This window comes from Chelmon rostratus, chromosome 21 (genome assembly GCF_017976325.1).
Source record: "Chelmon rostratus isolate fCheRos1 chromosome 21, fCheRos1.pri, whole genome shotgun sequence".
Taxonomy (NCBI): Eukaryota; Metazoa; Chordata; class Actinopteri; order Chaetodontiformes; family Chaetodontidae; genus Chelmon; species Chelmon rostratus.
Window position 1 is genome coordinate 6,608,591 of NC_055678.1, and position 20,361 is coordinate 6,628,951.

A 20,361-nucleotide genomic window follows, 5' to 3' on the forward strand; every position below is an offset into this window, starting at 1 on the left:
GTGGCTCTCATTTCATTCCTATTTGCTCAAATGCTTTGTGTCAAAGTTTGCTGGATATATTCACGTATCATATATGCTGATTGTTATGGTTTTCTTTACATTTTATCCCACAAATATCAATTAAATCACATTTTTAAACAGCAGCCTGACATAAGAAGAGGCTCATTCACAATTTATTATTGAAAAGATTTTTATTTCTTTCTCGTTCATGATGATAATTAAATGACAGACTTATGACATGATAAGCGTTTACCTTGTGCTGGTGCATCTGCACCACTATGCATGTGTGCATGTTGTAAAGGGGCTTCAGAGAGGAACGTGTTTTGATTTCCTCCAAAATTGAAGTATGTGATAGATGAATTTCTGCAGAGGATGTGGCAGTGGAACGTTTACATGTTGCACTCAGGTCTTGATGGTTTAATCTCCCAACCAACCAAAATTTCTTCCTTCCTTTCAAGTGTTTTAGTCCTTCTCCTCTTCATTTCTCCCCTTTCTTCCTTACCTCCCTCATTATCCCCACTTTTTGTTTATTTACAGCAAAGAGAGAGAAATAAGGGACTGTGATGGAGAAGAAAAGACAGGAAATTAATAAAGGAAACAAGACAAGGAGAATAAAACAGACTTTTTAACCTTGGCCAGTGTCTTGGTGTAAGACAACCATCTCCATTCTGTAATGGGAGAAGTCTGGGTGTGGTTAGAGCACTGGGACTTTATAGCCAGAAAGAACGAGAAGGAAAAAAAGTACACGGAGAGGAAAATGAAGTCATAGGATTGAGCCAGAAACCTCAAAGTCGAGCGAGAGCGAGGGGGAAGGAGGGGGCAGAGTGTATGTATTGGTGAGAGAAGAGTGAGTTGTAAAGAAAAGTATCTATTTCAGGGCAGCCTACTTTTTTTTTTACAGCGTAGAGTCGAGTCAATTATTTCCACACATGTTCGTCTGGTTTGCATGCAGAGGGGTTAAGAGAAAAGTGTAAGAAAGAGGGGGAAAAGGGAAGAAGGTGCCTTCTTTGTACTGTATTTTCCATGCGCCGCTCCAGATTTGTCTGCCGCCAGCTCCGCAAGACCTGCAAAGCAGCACACGGAGAGTTTTTGGGCTATTTTTATGCTTTAAAATGTTTATATTTTCGTGTTTTTGTGTTTTAGAATGGTTTCACTCCCCTGCACATTGCCTGTAAGAAAAACAGAGTCAAGGTGATGGAGCTACTTCTGAAGCATGGAGCGTCTATACAGGCAGTCACTGAGGTAGGTGTGTGTGTGTGTGTGTGTGTGTCTAATCAGCAAAGAAAGCTGGAGTTGAACTGCTGCAGGTTTTGACAGAGGTTAAATTTGTTTTCATAGCAGTGGAAAGTAACTACCTACATTTGCATACTTCATTTTATTCATTTTCTGCTACGTTATACTTCAACTCCACTGCATTTCAGAGTTAAATACTGTAATTTTACATTTATTTGACACCTGCAGTAACATTTCAAATATTGTGCATGCACAAGTAATTTCTGTCTATTATTTAGTCCTAAAAGTCTTATTCTTCTAACCCTATCAGTCCCAGTGGAACGCCAGCCTCCCGCTCACTGTTTAAGTGAGGCTTGTACACAAACCCATTGGTCTATTTCCCTGTCAATCAACATATTTATAGCCCTGGTTCCTATGAACAAAATAAGCTATGACACTTGGTTGTAAACCCTCCTTCCGTGCTGTCATAGAGATTGAAGGAACATTTGAGCATCACTTTTGGTTTATTCTTCCTGATGGGAAATGAGGCTGTGCAGAGTTCACTGTGTTATTTATTAGTTATGATGCTTTAGTGAATTATTCACAGTCCAGTAGTTATCAGAAAAGGGCAGTAACATGATTGAGGTTCCAGGTGACCTTTAAATTCTACCCACATATACTGTATATATAAGACATTATAAATCTCTGTCCACTTCACATAAATCTCCAAGTAATCCCAGCTAAACTGAAAAAGAAAATGTGCAACTCATTTTGCTGATTTCATAAATTTCTCCCTGTCTGTCTCTTCACTGTGCAGTCCGGTCTGACGCCGATCCATGTTGCAGCATTTATGGGACATGACAACATCGTCCACCAGCTAATCAACCACGGGGCTTCACCAAACACAAGCAATGTGGTGAGTTCAGGAAGTTCTGTTCCTTCTTTCTTTCTCGCATCCCTGATTTGAGTAGAAAAACTTTTTTGCTTTAAACATCTCAGATTTATAATGTGCTCACTGCCTTTGCTCTCATAGTGTCATTTTTGGCTGCAGCAGGCAGCTGTTTTCAGGAAAAATCTGTAAAAAGCCGCTGCACATTACCTGCTCCGCACCAAACAGCAGACAGTCACAGTTAGAGACTAGCTGGTGAACTCAGTGGAGCATTTAGCTGCTAATGTTCCTGTGCCTGGTTGCATAAAACCACTCAGGCTAAAGTTGCCCCTAAATCTTCATCAAAGGATGCCTCAGAAAAACATGAATTGTATAAAATCACCATAAGGGGAAACACTTTGAGTGTTTGCCCTTAGTTGCTTAAGCATTCCCTCATGCGTTGTTAGAAGGTTCTCATCTTCTGCCCAGTTCGGCTTTCTTTTTGTATTCCCCTTTATTGTCCATTTTGGGGAAGCTAGCTAACAATGACAATGATACTGTTGAATAACATCACTGGATGATGATGTGAGTGATGCATAATCATGGTAAATGTGAGTGCACATGTGCTGTATTATGACAGCATCTACAGTGTATAGCTTTTGTCTAAATATTCAGGAAAGGAGAGAAGATGAGACTTAGATAGATAGATAGATAGATAGATAGATAGATAGATAGATAGATATACTTTATTTATCCCAAGATGGGACATTGCAGTGCAGCAGCAGCATTACACACAGTGAAATAAGTGAAAAATTCTGAAATAAGACTATAAAGAACAAACTATACATAATAAAATATCAAAATAGCAAGCAGTAAAAAAATTATATACATAATAATAAAACTGCAAAATAGTAAACAGTAGTAATGAAAAAGTATTGCACAAAAAAGAATATCTACAGCAAATGGCAGTGTGTAGAAAATAAAGTGTACCGTGACTGTAAGCATAACACAGTGAAAAAATGAAAATTTGTGAAATAACGTAAACTTAAGTTTGAAACTTACAGAGCTTATGCAAAAAGAGTTGGTAGAGACCAAAAACAGAGCCAAAAGAGAGTGAATAAGGGATTTATTTTCACCAGGTGGCCACAAACTCAAATCCAAATGTATGAAAAGAATTAAATGTTTGCTAGCAAGTTCACCGTATCACCTTATATGGTGGGCTCACGAGTTGTTTCTGCTGCCCCCTAGTGTGAATTGAGTGCTTTTATGTCGCACTGGTTCTTCTTCCAACTCTGATACCTGACATCTGAAACAGAACACGGAGAGAGACTGGCATGTTTGAACATAGAAAGTGACTTCATGCCACCCTGAATTACCTCGTAAAACACGCAAAATCTGCTGTCGCTGGAAGAGACAGCAGAGAAAACCTCTGTAGTTAAGGAAGGAGGAGGGAAGGTCTATTAATGCCATGTGTGTGTAAGGAAAGGACGTCTCACTCTCACCTTGTCCATCAACACTCTTCTGCTGGAAAAAGAGGAGTGAAGAGATAGAGGAGAGAAATAGTTGAAAGAGAAGAACGGAGCAATGAGCGATCCGACAGGGAAAAAAGAGGGGAAAGAGTGCTGCACATTCAACTCTTCAACCCCAAGTATTTGGTCGCCCACGCCGTGTCTGTGGCCAGGTTACCGTAGAAACGGAGCATTATGGGACATCATTATGGTGAGTAGGGTGTGGAGAGCAAGGGGGTCTCTCTCTCTCTTCCTTTTCTCTCTCTACATCTCAACAGAGAGGGAGTTTCCGCCAGGTTTCTGTACGAGTGTGTTTTCATGAGGAAGGAGGGCAAAGAAGAACCAAAACTTCGGAATAACTATCCCTCTTTTGTGTGTGTGTGTGTGTGTGCGTGTGTGTTCCAGAGGGGGGAGACAGCTCTCCACATGGCAGCGAGGGCAGGACAGTCGAACGTGGTCCGATATCTGATCCAGAATGGAGCACGGGTCGATGCCAAGGCCAAGGTAGACCGGAAGTAGACAGGAAGTCATCGTTCTGAGTAGAAAACACATTGAACCCATTCAGCCACAGCGCTTTTGTGTGTTCGCGAGTGTGTGTAGTTATGCACGTTTGTCTGAGACGCAGTAATGAGCGTGTGTTTGCATGTGAGAGTGAGGTTGTGTCCTTGCACGTTTCTAATTACTGAGTGACTACAGTGCAGAACCATCTCCCTTGTTTCCAATTTGGGGGTTTATCTTCTTATTCCCGCTGTAGGAGAAAAACTTTTTTGTAGGGAAACTGTTGCAACATAATTAAACAAATTGCTTTGTTGCGTAGATAATTGTTTTTGTATTAATTTTAATGAAACAAGCATCTCCATTTTTCTTCTTTTAGAATTTAACCTATCCTGTGAAACAATGTCTGACTCTTTTTAAGAAATGCTCACTTGGTCGTTGTCACAGGACGACCAGACTCCGCTGCACATCTCAAGCCGTCTTGGTAAGCAGGACATTGTCCACCAGCTGCTGGGAAACGGAGCATGCCCAGATGCCACCAACAGCTCCGGATACACACCTTTACACCTGGCTGCCAGGGAGGGACACAGGGATGTGGCCGCTGCGCTGCTGGACCAAGGAGCTAGTTTGGGCATTATTACCAAGGTAAATATCACACAAGAGAAAATGAGATGTGTCGAGACAGTGGAGGCTTGTTGGACATCGGTTGTTTTGCGAGCTGCAGGGTGATATGTCTATGGTGTAAGAGAAAATGGAGCAAAAGCATTCAAAGAGGTAGGCTGTTTTTTGTGGCAGCAGAATCCAGAAAGCATCAGGATAGCGGTGAGTCTGTGGAGTGAATCTGAGTCCAGCAGTGAGAGCTGAGTGGTCTGCTGTCTGCATGATAAGGTAGTGAACAGTTGTAGATCTGCCACATGAGGCTGAATACACTATGTGTTACTGCTAAACTGTTGGCAAACCTTAAGGGACTCTGGGACTGAGGAACATGAGTTACAGTTGACTGTCTGCCAGCGGGAGAGTTGGGTCAGAAAAACTTCTCTAGAGTCTGAGAACACTGTTCCTGTAGAGGCTTTCTTTTTGCATTACTCATTTCATAACATCCATTCAGACTGTAACAGACCGTTTGATGGCCACAGTTTCGACACAAAGGAAAGTCCCTAAACTCTAAATACAGTCAAGAGATGTTGCCAGGTCATTTTCAGCCGTGGCTGGATTTTGGCAAAACGTAGTAAGGAACAGACTCTACGTGTTGCTTCCACATTAAATCTTAAGTCAGGGCAAAGACTCACAAATGTTATTCTTGTATTTTTCTTTTTGTTAAATCATTTACATTTGTGTGTGTAAGTGGATGCCTGTTAATGATTTAATCAGATAAACAAGGCTGCATACCTACATAAGTTAACATCTGCATGTTAAGCAGGTATAATGTATTTATACCATGTCCACCACCTTAGTTTGGCATGTTTGCGTACTAACATTTTCAAATCAGCAATAAACAGAACATACAGCAGACGTTAATGGGACGCTGATGGGAATGTCATAGTTTTTAAGGTATTGGACAAGCTGTAATTTTGATGATGATAGCATGAATAGTCAGGGAATCACCAGAGTATTTGCAATTCATTATGAGGGTGGCTTGAATGTGTGTGGCAAATTTAATGGCAATTGATCTGTCCAGTCTGTCAAACAGATGTGGAGATATTTTACAAAAAAAAGTGACCTGCTGACGGAGCAATAGGGAAAGTCAGATGATCACCAAAGTCATTGTGAGTCATCACCTGGGAACCACAAATGTTTGTACGAAATCTTGTGCCAGTCCGTCTAAACAGTTGTTGAGATATTTCAGTCTGGACCAAAGCGCTGGACCAACAGACCAGCATTGCCATCAGTAGAGCCATCCTGCCAGGACAGCTAAAAATGCAAGAGGAAATTTTGTACCTGCTTGTCCTACTCATATACTATGACAGGATAACATTTAGCATTTCAGCAAAGTCAAATATAATTAACTTGCAGTATTCTAGCGTAGTGTTCAGGTACCTGCATGATTTTAGATCATTATCATTCATCCATCCACCACCTCCATAGATAGATAGATCATTCATATAAAATTCAGGGCTGAGCCAGGATGCTGGCTGGATTCTGTCAAGCCCCATAACTATTGGTCGCCTCTCAGTTTGCGTGCATCCAGAGACATGGACATACAGTATACACACATGCAAACACACACACACAGCTGGGTCTATCAGGCGAGCTCTGGTTCACAGATCTGTGTTGCCTCATAGTTGAAGAATCTGATGTAACACACACAACACACATTTTACTTCCACACCCTGAACCTTCATTGTGTTTCATCAATTTTAAGCACCAAATAATCAGTTTCTCATGTTGTCATGACATTACCCTGCAAATGGCTCAATTATAAGGGATTAAACACATATGGTGCTGTGGAGCAGCCATGTGTAGAAAGTAAGTCATGAGAGAACCGTAGCTATTAACTTAAGTGTTTATTACAGCCACAGGACATTAGTAGATTAGATATTTATAATAAATTTATCTTAATATTCTTTCCTGTTGTTGTGCATCTCTTCAGAAGGGCTTCACTCCTTTGCATGTGGCTGCAAAGTACGGCAAGATCGAGGTCGCCAACCTGCTGCTGCAGAAAAGCGCCCAACCTGATGCTGCTGGGAAGGTAACGCATGTTTGAGCACTGGAGTGTGAAGGAACGATGACAAAAACAGAGAGTGTGTGAGCTCCACCATGAAGAACAGGACACAGTAAATGTGGCCTCATTCTTATGTGCAGCTCACACACACACGTACTCACCATCGTTAGCTGTGTACGTGTTTGTTTTGTAGCTACAATTTCACGTTATTCTCTTCATCACCTCTTCTCACTGCACTGCGCTCTATGTGTATCACCATCTAACACTGATTGTGTGTGTGTTCAGAGTGGACTAACTCCACTGCATGTGGCAGCACACTATGATAACCAGAAGGTGGCGCTGCTCTTGCTGAACCAGGGAGCTTCACCGCACGCTGCTGCAAAGGTAAGACTCAGTCACAGTGGTTATATTGAATGTTCCTTAATGCCTTAATGCACCGAAACCTCTGGCTCTCTCTTTGGCTCTGGGTGAAAGCAGGCTGACCTAGTTTCAGTCACCCACAAACAGGCTGAGCGAAGCATTGTGATTGGCTGGTTGGACACCCGTTCCACTCTAACAGCATTTATCCAGAGAGAGCTGCCACTGAAATTAGCCAGGCCCCAATAACTCTTATTCCCTGAATAAGTCAGTTTTCAGGCGACGACCCCAGACGAGAGAAGAATTTTTGCTAATGTGTTTAAACTGTAAACATAAACTGTACGTGCCTTGCATTACACCAGAAAAACAACTATTCACACGTGTAAAATGAAATATTCAACCATTTAATTACTTAATTTTCCTCAGTCTGGTGTAATTAATTACACTTTTCTTCAAATAACTAATGAGAAATTACTACTTATATGAGAAAACTGACTTCACCCTTATCTCTGTGCGCTAAATACGGAGCTACAGCCAGCAGCCAGTTATCTTATCTTAACATAAAGACTGGAAATGGTGCAATGGAAAGTTTGCTTTCATACAGCGACTATTTCTGTGTCCAGCACAACTCTCTGAATCTCCAGAAGAAGTCACTGCTCCCGGCCAAGAAATACTCACATAACCACCCTAAAAAAACTGAAGCTTGCTGTCTTTACACTTTTTGTTTTGGTATAGATTGTGTAGATTGTGTGATAGTGTGTTAAGTTGTGAGCTTTAGAGGCACTGCTAGACAGAGCGAGGCAGATACTGTTACCCCTGAGCAGAACAAGGCTAGCTGTTTCCCTCTGTTGCCAGTCTTTGTGCTAAGCTAAGCTAAAAGTCTCCTTAGCATCATGTTTAGCATACAGACATGTGAGTGGTAGTGATCTTTTTAACCAATTCTTAGCATGAATAAAATAAAATAATTTCCCAAAATGTCAGATCATCATAGATGATATTAAATCATCACCCAGGATTAACAGATAATATCCTTTTTGACAGACAAGAGACAGTAACATTATAATACAATACTTACAATTCCTCATGACACTCAAAGCCAGAATGTATTTGTTGAAAATGCACATAACACATATTAATTTAGGAACTAATTTTTGTTATTTTGTTTGAATTTAAAAGAAACAAACATGCAAACGAAGAAATGACCCTTTTTTTTTCTCTGTTCCTAGAATGGCTACACGCCGCTCCACATTGCAGCGAAGAAGAATCAGATGGAGATAACCACCACCTTACTGGAGTACGGTGCCTCCACCAACACAGTAACACGCCAGGGAATCACGCCTCTGCACCTCGCAGCACAAGAAGGCAACGTGGACATAGTGACACTGCTGCTGGCCCGAGACGCTCCCATAAACACGGGCAATAAGGTAAGAGATCTGTGCGTAAACGCTGCCATTGCAGTTATTTAGGCTTTATTATGAAACATCCGCAGTAAATGGCATGGCAGCCTCTCTCAATCTGTATATTTAATTCTATCTGTGTATCTGTATATTTAACTGTCTCTCTGTCTGTCCTCAGTCTGGTCTGACTCCGCTTCACCTGGCTGCCCAGGAGGACAAAGTCAATGTTGCTGAGGTCCTAGTCAACCATGGAGCTACTATAGACCCTGAGACCAAGGTAACACCACTAGTCTGTTCTTGTCTTCGTAATTGTTTAAGTAATTTATCAAGCAAAAATGCCAAATACTGACTGGTTTGAGCTGGTCCCTCTCTGTTTTATACCACTGTAAACTGAATATCTTTAGGTTTTGGACTGTTGGTTGAACAAAACAAACAAGTGGAGTCTTTCTACTGCATAGACTTTCTACTTTTTATGAAAAGACCTTCCTTGCAGCAGTGAAGTACTGCTTTAATTGTACTGTGTGTTGGTATTTTTACAACGTAGGATGCACTAGCACTCTTTGCTCTTTTTAAGACTTCTAGTGTGAATATTGGGACAAACCCTTTTTTCCTCTGAAATTTATAGACCCCTGTTTAGATAAATGTAAATTAATCTCGAGGTCGCAGGACTAACAACTTGAGTTATCTTTTCCTGCTCGTCCTTGTTGTTTCATATAACAAATTACATATTTACATTTTAAGTAGACAAAGAAGAGGCAATGTTATCGACATCATCTCTTTGCTAATCACAATTTGCAAATGATTGTCTCTATCATCAGCTGGGATACACTCCTCTCCATGTGGCCTGTCACTATGGCAACGTGAAGATGGTCAATTTCCTGCTGAAAAATCAGGCAAAAGTCAACGCTAAGACCAAGGTAACCTTTTATTGTGTGTGTGTGTGTGTGTGTGTGTTTTCCTTTATTTCTGTGTGCAGAAGAGATTTGTGCAATTGCACATTTGTACAGAGTTTATTCTAATGGCTGTTTGTCAGTTGGTGTAGAATAAATGTAATTTGTTTGCTGTGTAAGTGTTTTCTAACTTTTCAGCTTTCTCTTTTTCCCTCCTCTGCAGAACGGTTACACACCTCTGCACCAGGCGGCACAGCAGGGACACACACACATCATCAACTTGCTGCTACATCATGGAGCATCGCCCAACGAACTCACTGCTGTTAGTACACACAGACTCGGACGAATACTATAATATTCACTCCAAATGTTTTAATTTTCATTTTGGCTCATGACCTTTGCATCTTGTAATCTGTTCTCTCCATACCAAATATACCAGTCTGCACAAAGGCTATGAGATAGCTTTGATAATTAAGGTTTTAGTGCGCACTCCAACAGATGTACTCTAAACACTTGTTAAGGTGATCCAAAGAAGAGCAGCAGTTTTGATTTCCTGACACTGTTCCAAACTCACCTCTATTATTTTTTTTTTCTTTTTTGTCCAGAATGGGAACAGTGCTCTTTCCATTGCCAGGAGGCTCGGCTACATCTCTGTGGTCGACACACTCAAAGTGGTCACCGAGGAAACTCTGACCACCCAGGTGAGTTTGTGTTTCTGACTGTGTTGACTGAAATGTATAGTTTAACCAATTGTTTTCTTTTATGTTAATAAAACACTACTGACTGAAATATGTCCACATGCACTAACCATGAATTCTCATGAAGGCTCTTATTCAAAACAGGCTTATATTAGAGACAGGCCTTAATTCCTGCTTTTGGCAGTTATTATACATATATTTCATCAGTTTTTTGCAAGGCATCTTGCTAATCTGCTCTCTCAAATTCAAACTCAGCACTTTCTCTGTAGAACTCACATCTTGATAAATATGGCATCATATTTATAACCATCACTCTGCTGCTGAGTTTCTATTCTTAGTAGAAACACTGTTCCCATATACTAATTAATTGCAGTTGGGTTCTTAGTTAAGCTACCGTTATTGATACTCAAGACTTCCTGCAATAAAGCTTTACATTAAAAGTCTCCCAGTGGCTCATGGGCACAATCCTTCTCTTTCCTGGCAGGCTTTTAATATGAAACATCTGCAGGATGTGTTAAATTTCATCTCAAATATACTGTAAGCAATTGGAAGTAATGAATGAAAGCAGTGTTAAAAAGAGAAACCTGTAAACTTGAAAGTTGTACTGACTGAATAAGTATCATGGAAATGTACCATGTTAGCCATTAAAAACAGGTTATTCTACTCTGACATCTTTGTTTTATTCCCAACTTTCGTCGCTCATGCTGACGGTTATGTGAATAACGGCTTTAATTGAAAACTTTGTTGGACTGGAGGAGTCTGCTGGCAGGTATATCTCATACATGTCTCTGTTTGGCAGACTGTGATTGAGAAGCACAAGATGAATGTTCCAGAGACCATGAACGAGGTGTTGGACATGTCCGATGACGAAGGTGAGGAATCATTTTGCAGCTTTATTTGACAGCTTATTGATGTGTAAATCCATGTATTACTTCAAATCCACCAGAACAGTTCTCCCCATACAACCTGACCCCAGTCACAAAATCCTGGACAGACATCCAACGTCTTTAAAAACTCAGTCATATTTGGCTTTTGGGCCCGACCAGAATGAGATCCCAGTGCTGGTCCCTCGGTTGCTAAATTTCCCCATTGTTGTCAAGGAAACAGTTATGTTGTTGTTGCTGAGTAATTCAGGTGAGAAACGCCAACATTATTATTTTTCCATCATGAACTTATTTTATTTCATCATTTGACATTTTAGTTACAGTCATGATGAAGAACTTTATTTCCAAATGTACAGTGTTCACTTCGTTGTTAATTCTTTCTTTGCCTATAATTTTATTATGGACATGATTTTCCATATTTTTGGTTCCTCTTTTTCTCTAACCCTCTCCTCCATCCCAATCATGCAGTCTGTAAAGCCAATGTCCCCGAAATGATCACAGAGGACTATATATCTGATGTGGAAGAAGGTATTTTTCATATTTATTCACTTTTTTTGTTTTGTTTTTAAATCCTCATTTCTTTGTTTCACTTCTTTCTGTTCTGTCCTCTGTTCTTAACATTTCTAACCTCTGCTTCTCTTTTATGTTTTATTTAACCCCTTTTTACCTTAATTTATTTATCTTTTTTTAATTGAATGTAGTCAAATAGGATGGAGAGCGTTCTAGTAAAGATGTCCTTTTCTGAAGTCTTTGCACAAACCCTCATACTGTACATGTCTGATGCATCATGCTGCACTTGAGTATTTTCAGCTGCTGCGTCCCTCTTCGACTCTCTCATGCTGTGTTGTTGTAAAACCTTCAGTATTTTCATGCATCAAAATGCAGGAAATATGTCTCTCTCCTGGTTGCCATGCCAACTGTCTGCATATGGCGTTGTGAAGTGTGTAACAGATTTCTTTTCACGGCGTGAAGTAGACGCACACACACTTGATCCTTTGTCTTCGGAGGCTTGTCAGTGACGCTTCCATTGTAGTTTCACGCATTTGGGCCAAAGCAAACATGGTGTCAGCTGCTGGTGTGTGTGTGTGTGTGTGTGTGCATGTGCATGTGTGTGTGTGCGTGTGCGTATTTACTTATCCCGTTTCTCATGGTCTCTAGAAAGGCTGAACTTGAACTCTATACTGACAGTCACAGACTGGGAGGAGTAAAACTAGTGATTGATATATTGAGATTTTTCAATCAATAGTTTGTTTCATTTTCGTTCTCCCTCTGATGTTTTTAGGCTTTCATTTTTAGTTAGTCCCATATTTCTTTCTTTTTGCTGTTCACAGTTTTTATAGCTGCTAAATGTCAGCAGAAACAGTTCACTTTCCCACAGTGGTGAAGTGTGTGTATGGACCGATATGAGATTACCAGCTGTGCCATTGTTTCTACCGTTCAGAGACAACTTCAGCTGCTGTCATTTATCTTAAACACAACGTACAACCCTGATTCCAAAAACATTAGGACACTACAAAACACAAATAAAACAGAATGTGCAAATATTTTAATGCTTTTCGACATATACTCAACTGAAAACAGTACAAAGACATATATTTAATGTTTGAGCTCATTAACTTGATTGATTTTTGTGAATGTCTTCTTATTCTGAATTTGATGCGCAACACATTTCAAAGAACGCTCCAAAAACACCTGTTTGGATCATTCCACAGGTTAACAGGTTGATTGGTAACAGGTGATAGCATCATGATTGGGTATGAAAGGAGCATCCTGGAAAGGCTCAGTCGCTCACATGCGAGGATGGAACGAGGTTCACCACTTTGTGAACACATGATTGGATAAAGGATGTTACTGCATGGGTCCCAGCTTTTTTGGAATCAAGGTTATATATGCAATATAATGTAACATGTAGAACGGCCTATGCAGGATGTCATAGGGTGAAGCTCTGTGCCATGAGTTATGACTCTTGGCCTGAATATTTATGTGACTGCATCTTAAGTCTTTAGGCAGAAAACAGACGACAGAATGGAAAAAGAAAAGAGGGTGCAACTGAATGATTGACCAAAAAAAAAAAAAAAGGAAAATGTATACAGGCTACATAACAATGAGATAAACATTTTATATGCAGCCTTACATCACAGGCATGAATGTTCCTGTGAGGAGATTTTCCCACCAGTTGCCATCAACTTGTGACAACTCTGGACATTTAACAAGAAAAGATATTCGTCGCCGATGCTCAGTATCTGTAGGGCTCTCACTCTGATCTCCAGCTGCTTTAGCCGCATTCTTGTGATGCACTTGAACGTGTGTTTGTAAATCACTTATGTTGCGTGCAGATGCTGCCGCCACCTTCATCAGACATAGTTTACAGATTGCCTTATTGACATTATCAGGTTCCCTATTAGCACTGAGTTTATATCTGAAATACTGCCAAATAGGTGCTTTTTCTTTTCACTTTGACACCAAATCCTCCGCCATCGTCTTATCAGTCAACTCTCCTTACTCTTGTCATGTGATAGTAAAACCTGACTTCTGTGACTCTGCTGCTGATGTACAAAGCAGACCTTTCAGTTTATATTTGTAGTGTCTGCCGTCCGACTGAGTATTGATAGCACAAGCAGTATTTTACAAATTAGGGTTTATTTTAATTTGAAGGACGTGTGTACTGACACATAAAAGTGAACTAAGTGGGTTTTCTTTCTGGGCAGGTAATGTAATCAATGTGTAATCGGTGTACGCCGAACACGGTGTAACACCGTGTAGCACCGCGGCAAGCCTGTTGAATGCATGAGTGTAAAGATGATCCATAGTCTTAAAAATGAATGTTTTAAGGTGTATTTCTGTTTTATTTAAACAGAGATGGATGTTGGAAATATCTGCATCAGCTATTCCTGTAAGTCCAACAAACAGTGGCCTCACTGTCACTAACTCCATTAACCAGCCTGAAGTGGTGCAGCTACACTGATGCAACTAAGCTGTGTGATTTTTTACAGTGTATGTTTGTTAATGTGCACATTGGTCCTCGCACTGAATTTGTTGTTGTTTTCGTAGTAGAGCTTTAGTAGAGTGTCCATCTTTCAATCCCGATCTAAAAATATATGAAGTGTAACTCTAGGCACACAAATACACACACACACACACACACACACACACACACACACACACACACACACACACACACACACACACACTCTCTCACGAGCCCACATACCAGCTGAGTAACAGCAATGATTAACATCTCCAGTAACACACACAGTCCATGATCTAAATCAGGACAACCCACAAACCCTGTGCAGTCTTTTATAAACTGCTGTGGGCTTTCCAAAGAGATTCTCTGGTGTTGTGTAGTGAATTAATATTTAGTCAGCATGTGTGTAAAATCTGAATCATGAGATCATTTAACTATTAATAAGGCAATAACATATTCACAACTTGTTGGCTTATATTTCTTAGCTTGCTACTTCTTCAAGTTATTTATGCAGTTCATCTGTTTCAAGTGTTGTTTTTAGGTCATCATCCAAAATCCGTCGTATGTTTTCATCCTTCACTTTTCATGCTTTTCTTTGGCTTTTCACATGCTAAATATAACACCTGTTACTTCAAAAAATAGAACCAGCACTATTAATAAAAAGGCACTCTGCTTATTTGTCAAATGGGAACTGATCAGTATACTATAACTAAGATAATCTTATATTTTAACCAGCTTGAGTCCACCTTAAAATGGACTTATTGAGACTTGATTATCTTCAGACTTGAGACTCGAAAGCAAAAACATTTAAGTGTCAAGTTTTTTTGTAAAATCCTGAAATACTGGAAATCGAATAAGACATCAATAAGCAGGCCATGCATAACTCTAACCTTGAATATTTCATTCTCAGGGGTTCTCATCTGTGTCGTTTTAATGGTCAGCATTCAGACCCTAAAAACTTGCATCTTTTTAACCTTGCAGAAGGTTGATCCAGCAGGAGCTCAACGAAATCGTGTAAATTGCCTCAAGTGATGTCACTTGAGTAAACGTTTCACAAAGTTTGAAAATGTAAAAGATGTTTGAGGTTAAATTAGAAAGAAGTGAGTGAATCCTGCTCCTCTGCTCATTTTTACACTTTTTTTGGACCATCCAGTGTGAGTCAACAGTTTTATGGGAGTGCAGAGCTATATAAGTTCCCTGTGTGAGATGGGTCAATGGATATGAGGGTTTATTTGTCATATACACAAGCACTACATCTCGCTCCTAGATCAGTGTGCAATATAAGAATTAGAAAAACGACAATTAAAATTCTCCACCTTTTCCGACTTTATTCAAAAATGCATAGATTCATACATGTCAGTGTGATATCTTCTGTATATGCATATGTGTTCATGTGATGTCACCAAACGCTTGTGTATTCTGCATCATTTTAATGCCATGGTCCCATTGGTTGGTTTGAAGATGTGGGTCGTAGCAGCAGTCACACTTTGAGAATTTGAACCTAAATTTCTTACACTGTCAGAATTTTGCCACAGTCCCTAAAGCTCTGAACGTCTCACAGTGCAACTCAGGATCATTTTGGGTTTAATGACCCACATTTTTCTCACAGTTGTTTGTGCACAGCGTTTAATTGTCTTTCCTCTATTAGATGCTGAGAAGTGTATTATTTGTCCTAAAAGAATAATCACACTTGTAGGGTCTTACAGCTGCAGTTGGACAGATACTGCTGTTTCAACCCCAGCTGGAGCGTTTGGGAAACCTTTTTTTGGAAGGATGCAGAATTTCTGCAATCACAACTCTCACTGTAGAGGTGATAACAAAAGAACATTGTTAGACATGTGGGTTGACACGCAGAAGGCAGATGAGAAAATGACAAACCAATGTATAAACCACATAAAGATCAATAAATAGAAGGGTTAAGGAGAGCAGTGAGGATATATACTGTACTGTACAGACTCCTATAGACGCTGCATAGGTAGAGTTTAGATGTTGGACAACTTAGTCTGAGTCACCCACTTACTATTTCTGTCCTGCACTGAGCTCTAGGTGTCTGTTCTGAAACTCTCTCTCTCTGTCACACACACACACACACACTCTGGATAATCCTGGAGCAGGGTGGGTAGGCGGGAGAAAGCTGATCTGTTTGTGCGAGTGTCGGGCGGTGAAAGAGAGATAGACAGTGTATGCAGGAGAGAGCGACAGGGAGTTGAAGGAGTCGGAGAAAGTTAGTTCAGGGTGAAATCCAGCAAACTGGACTGAATGAAGTGCTTCAAAGCGGGAGGTGAGTTTGTGCTCGGCTCAGGAGGGGCTCTGCTGTCGCTCGGGCTGAAATGAGAAGGGGTCCCGGAGAATGGGCTGGAATGTCGCCAGATCGGGTCTGTAACGTGTGTGAATATGTGTGAGGGGGAAAGTTTAGGGGGAGGGGTGTTGTAGCAGCAGGGGATGAGTGGGGACAGGAGGGTGGGGCGGGGGTCTCCGGTGCTTTGTGGTTGCTGGAATGCCTTCCTTTTCTTTCTTTTCTCCGCCTGCATGCACTTGCTCCCCTCTCCCTTTTTAACTCCTCCTCTCCTCCCTTCCCTCTTTCAACTCTGCGGTCACCGGTTCATCAGTAGGATAGGATCTACAGTACCTCTGAGGGGAATAACATGCTGTTAACTGCTTTCCTGCTACACCTCTAACGTATGTTTCAACTCTTTGACCACTTTTTTTTTATAGCTTGAGTGATTGTTTGCTGTGCTGACATGGAGTTCTGCTGCGTTGAAAGTGTTTTCATCCAGCGTAACTGGAAACATTGTGTTGTACATGAATCTGCGGTCAGTGAAGCTTCCTGTAAAACTACATGATCCAACCTTTATTTAGATTAAAAGCTGTTAAACTGGTGTTTTTGCTCTTACTGTATTACTCACTAAACTAACCTGACGTGAAAAGTTACTGACAGCAGCACTTTGTTGTTTGCGAGCTTTACTGTTAACATTGTTTGTCATCTGGGGACTGGAGACAAAAAGCTTTCAGTGACAGCAAGACTTTTGTTTGTGTGTGTTTGTTGGACCAAGGCTGAACTGGAAACAACCTCAGGGTAGAGGCTGCATTGATCTGTCCGTCTAACAGAGCCACTCTGTTGTGGTCTGCATGGACGACAAAACAAGAAGCACAGAGCGAAGGCAAACATTTTGAGTTTGCTTTCATAGGATATCCCACCTAGTAACAGCTAGTCTAGTGTTGAGGAGCTCAGATGATGAAGCAGGGTATGAGCACTGCTCACATTGCAAGCCTGGGCCCGTGGTTGCCGAGTGGGGGCTTTACTCATTCATTCGCTGCACACTTTCAGAAGAGAGAAGCAGACTCTCATAACAGGTGAAAAGACGCCTTCTTTTTGTAACCTTTCTTCCGCCCCGTGTGTTTTCAACCCGCAGGTGACGATGCAATGACGGGGGACACAGACAAATACCTGGCCCCCCAGGACCTGCGGGAGCTGGGGGACGACTCGCTCCCTCAGGAGGGCTACATGGGCTTCAGCGTTGGTGCACGGTCACAGAGGTAAAACACACCCCAGCTGATAACCAATATTAAGAGTGTGATAAGGGAAATGTGGCGTTTTAATATCAATCGTTATCACATACAGTACGGCTGTCATAAAATGAGAAGCCTGATCTCTGGAGAATATATGCGAGATGTCTATAAGCCCAGTCACACCAGCATTTGAAAGATCAAGAGTTCAACTCGTACTGTCGTCCAATAACAAACCATCTTTACATTTCTGACAATTGACAGAGAACCAGAGAGTCCAAAACTGAGGATGTGATTGTATCTTGTTAGCTGTGTTACACCATTAACTTATGACCTCTGTTGGAGTATCAACTGCTACACTAAAAGAGGAATGCTTTAAGACACTTATAAGACAAATATGTATTTTGAATAAACTGTGTGAACATATTGCCGTGTTAGCAGTAAGGCTAACAAGCTTGCTAGCTGACAGTTTGTAAGCTTGCTAGCTGTGTTACAGCTTTTTTTCCCTTCTTCAACAGCTCTTTATTTAATGGAGATAACGTAAAATCGTGTAGAGAAAATAGAGGGAAGCTTTGCCAGCCTGCGTGATTGAGTAGCATTAGCGTGTTCCTGGCTGGTCAGTTTGTAAGTGGTTAGCTCACTAGCTACAGTGGCGAATAGGCCTGCGACAAAGCAAACCTCCACAACCACATAATTAACAAAGATTTATTTGTTAATGACTTTCGCTGTGTTACTTTCTGGTGTGATTGGGTCTTAAAACACAAATCTGGTTGTTGTAGGTTTCACATAAATTTCTTTACAGCACAAAAGATAATCACTCATGATACAGTACAAAACAAGAAATTGACCACACTCTTTTTTTCATTGCTGGCATGTGGTCGACATTTCCCACTGTGGTATCCTTTATTTATAGTAATTGCAGTAAACCAAGGTATCACAATCAATTTGATGGATACACTGAAGTTGAGGCGTGCTGAAGAGTCTCTTTCAGAGCTCCAAGAAACGCTGGTACTCAATAATCATCCAGTGATTAATAGGTAACAGGGTTACACTGTAGACAAATGAACTAGTCTGTAACTGCAAAGGAAGCCTTATGAAAACTCATGACCTGACAACCAACACAAATAGTCGTCAGTTCACAGAGAGCTGAAACTAAAATCTATGAAAACATTCTGTTGAGGTCTTTTATAAAATGAATTTTCACATTATCCAGAAGAAGTGAGATGCCAGCAAGGCCTTACATTATTCTGACCACCAGTCTGCCACACACGCACACACACACACACAAACACACACATATTTTCCTCTTACCAGTGGGAGGTCATAGGTCGCTTTCTGTGGTTGTTGGACTCGCACAAAAATATTGACACAGGGGAGGGGGTTATTGAATATCTGTGGGGTGACACACACGGACACTGAGCCACAGGAAATTAGAAACATGTTCGATTGTGTGGCCTTGAGCACTGGGTTAGATCAACACACACTGTTTGAGTGGGGTGGGGTGGGGTGGGGTGGGGTGTGTGTGTGTGTGTGTGTGTGTGTGTGTGTGTGTGTGTGTGTGTGTGTGTGTGTGTGTGTGTGTGTGTGTGTGTGTGTCTGTGTCTGTGTGTCTGTGTGTGTGTCACCCCAAGCTGAGAATTTGGGTTCAAATCACTGTAAGTTCAGGCAGTTTATGCAGTGAATTATCTACAAAATCACTATTAGTGAGGGAAAGAAAGTTATGCATTGTATGTTGTTTGCTTTATTCAGCTATCATTATAAATCATTTGTGTTAGATCACTTGAGGTTTTTAACATTGTTAATACATTATTCTTTTAAAAACAAAACATACATGACCAATGGAGTTGTGACATGGGAGGAGCTGCTTGGTAAAGAAGTAGTTTTCCCTCTCAATTACCAGTTTAATGTTTTTTTTCAGTGATGATGATCTTAATTAATCTTATTAATCCTCAATGTTCATCAACGTAGAAACACAGGAGTCTCCTGGAAAATGTAGTGATCCCACAGATTTATTTTAGAATAAATTATTTTCTTGTAATATATATACAAGGAGTAGCAAAGTGAGATCACTTAATGGATTGCTTAGCTCAGCCTCCTTAGGAGTTGTAGTGAACTTTTCTCCACAAAGATTATCAGCTCTGCAGTTCCCCTCAGCTCTATGGAGCATTGCAGCATCTTCTAGCTCATTGTTTTGGTTTTAAGGCTTACTAATTGACTCTTTTTTGTTCATTTTCACCGCTCTAATCAGCTATACCTGCAACAGGCAGCTGTTTCAAGCAGTAAAGCCTCTGAGGAACCCACTGTACTCTACCTCAGACAAAGTTAGCAACTAGCAGGTGAACTTACAGTCGTGGAGCATTTAGCAGCTAAAAAGCTGGATATTTTCCTGAGGAGTAGTTGGAGACCAAAACAGAGCTCAATATTGGAGTGAATATTGAACTTTCATTCATCAGGTGGTTAGAAACCTCAAATAAATGCCAACTCCAAAGGTATCTTTGCAGAAAACAAAGACAACATTTACATCAGTAAGTGAAAATCACTTCTCCCTCTTCACAATTCTGCAATAAATCTTTGAAACTGATATCATCGAGTTTGTACACATGGGAACACGGAGGTGAAGCCTCCTTGATATAAGTCCAAAAACAAGTCAGCAGCATGTGGCATCATTCTACCAACCTGCATCTCTGCTCTGGCTTTTCTCCTCTTTGCATCACTCTAGCCACTCCTCTGTTTGTTCATGATCTTTTATTCTCTCCTCATGTCCGTTCTTAATGTTAGTCCCAAAGTCAGGTAAGGCTAAAGGCATGAAGAGGCCTCCCTACACCTCCCCCACCCCACCCATTTCAGCCCTTTCCCTCCCCTGACACCCCCGGACTCCAGTCACTATCAGTACCATGACTCTGTGGTCCAGTGTA

At 40.9% G+C, this 20,361-nt stretch overlaps 1 protein-coding gene across 7 annotated transcripts in view; it reads left to right on the plus strand.

Moving 5' to 3' along the window:
• The window catches only part of LOC121624453 (ankyrin-3-like), a 139,966-nt gene that overhangs the window by 77,359 nt on the left and 42,246 nt on the right, over positions 1-20,361 (plus strand). For 3 of the 7 annotated variants that reach the window (XM_041962097.1, XM_041962099.1, XM_041962098.1), the window contains exons 12-26: positions 1,144-1,242; positions 2,030-2,128; positions 3,994-4,092; positions 4,531-4,728; positions 6,674-6,772; positions 7,031-7,129; positions 8,329-8,526; positions 8,678-8,776; positions 9,318-9,416; positions 9,613-9,711; positions 9,995-10,090; positions 10,887-10,959; positions 11,440-11,499; positions 13,829-13,864; positions 17,353-17,476. In XM_041962097.1, coding sequence (XP_041818031.1) covers positions 1,144-1,242; positions 2,030-2,128; positions 3,994-4,092; positions 4,531-4,728; positions 6,674-6,772; positions 7,031-7,129; positions 8,329-8,526; positions 8,678-8,776; positions 9,318-9,416; positions 9,613-9,711; positions 9,995-10,090; positions 10,887-10,959; positions 11,440-11,499; positions 13,829-13,864; positions 17,353-17,476 — 1,577 coding nt within the window. The remainder of the gene's footprint in view (positions 1-1,143; positions 1,243-2,029; positions 2,129-3,993; positions 4,093-4,530; positions 4,729-6,673; positions 6,773-7,030; positions 7,130-8,328; positions 8,527-8,677; positions 8,777-9,317; positions 9,417-9,612; positions 9,712-9,994; positions 10,091-10,886; positions 10,960-11,439; positions 11,500-13,828; positions 13,865-17,352; positions 17,477-20,361) is intronic. The other 4 variants (XM_041962101.1, XM_041962102.1, XM_041962103.1 and 1 more) reach the window with 2 other exon arrangements.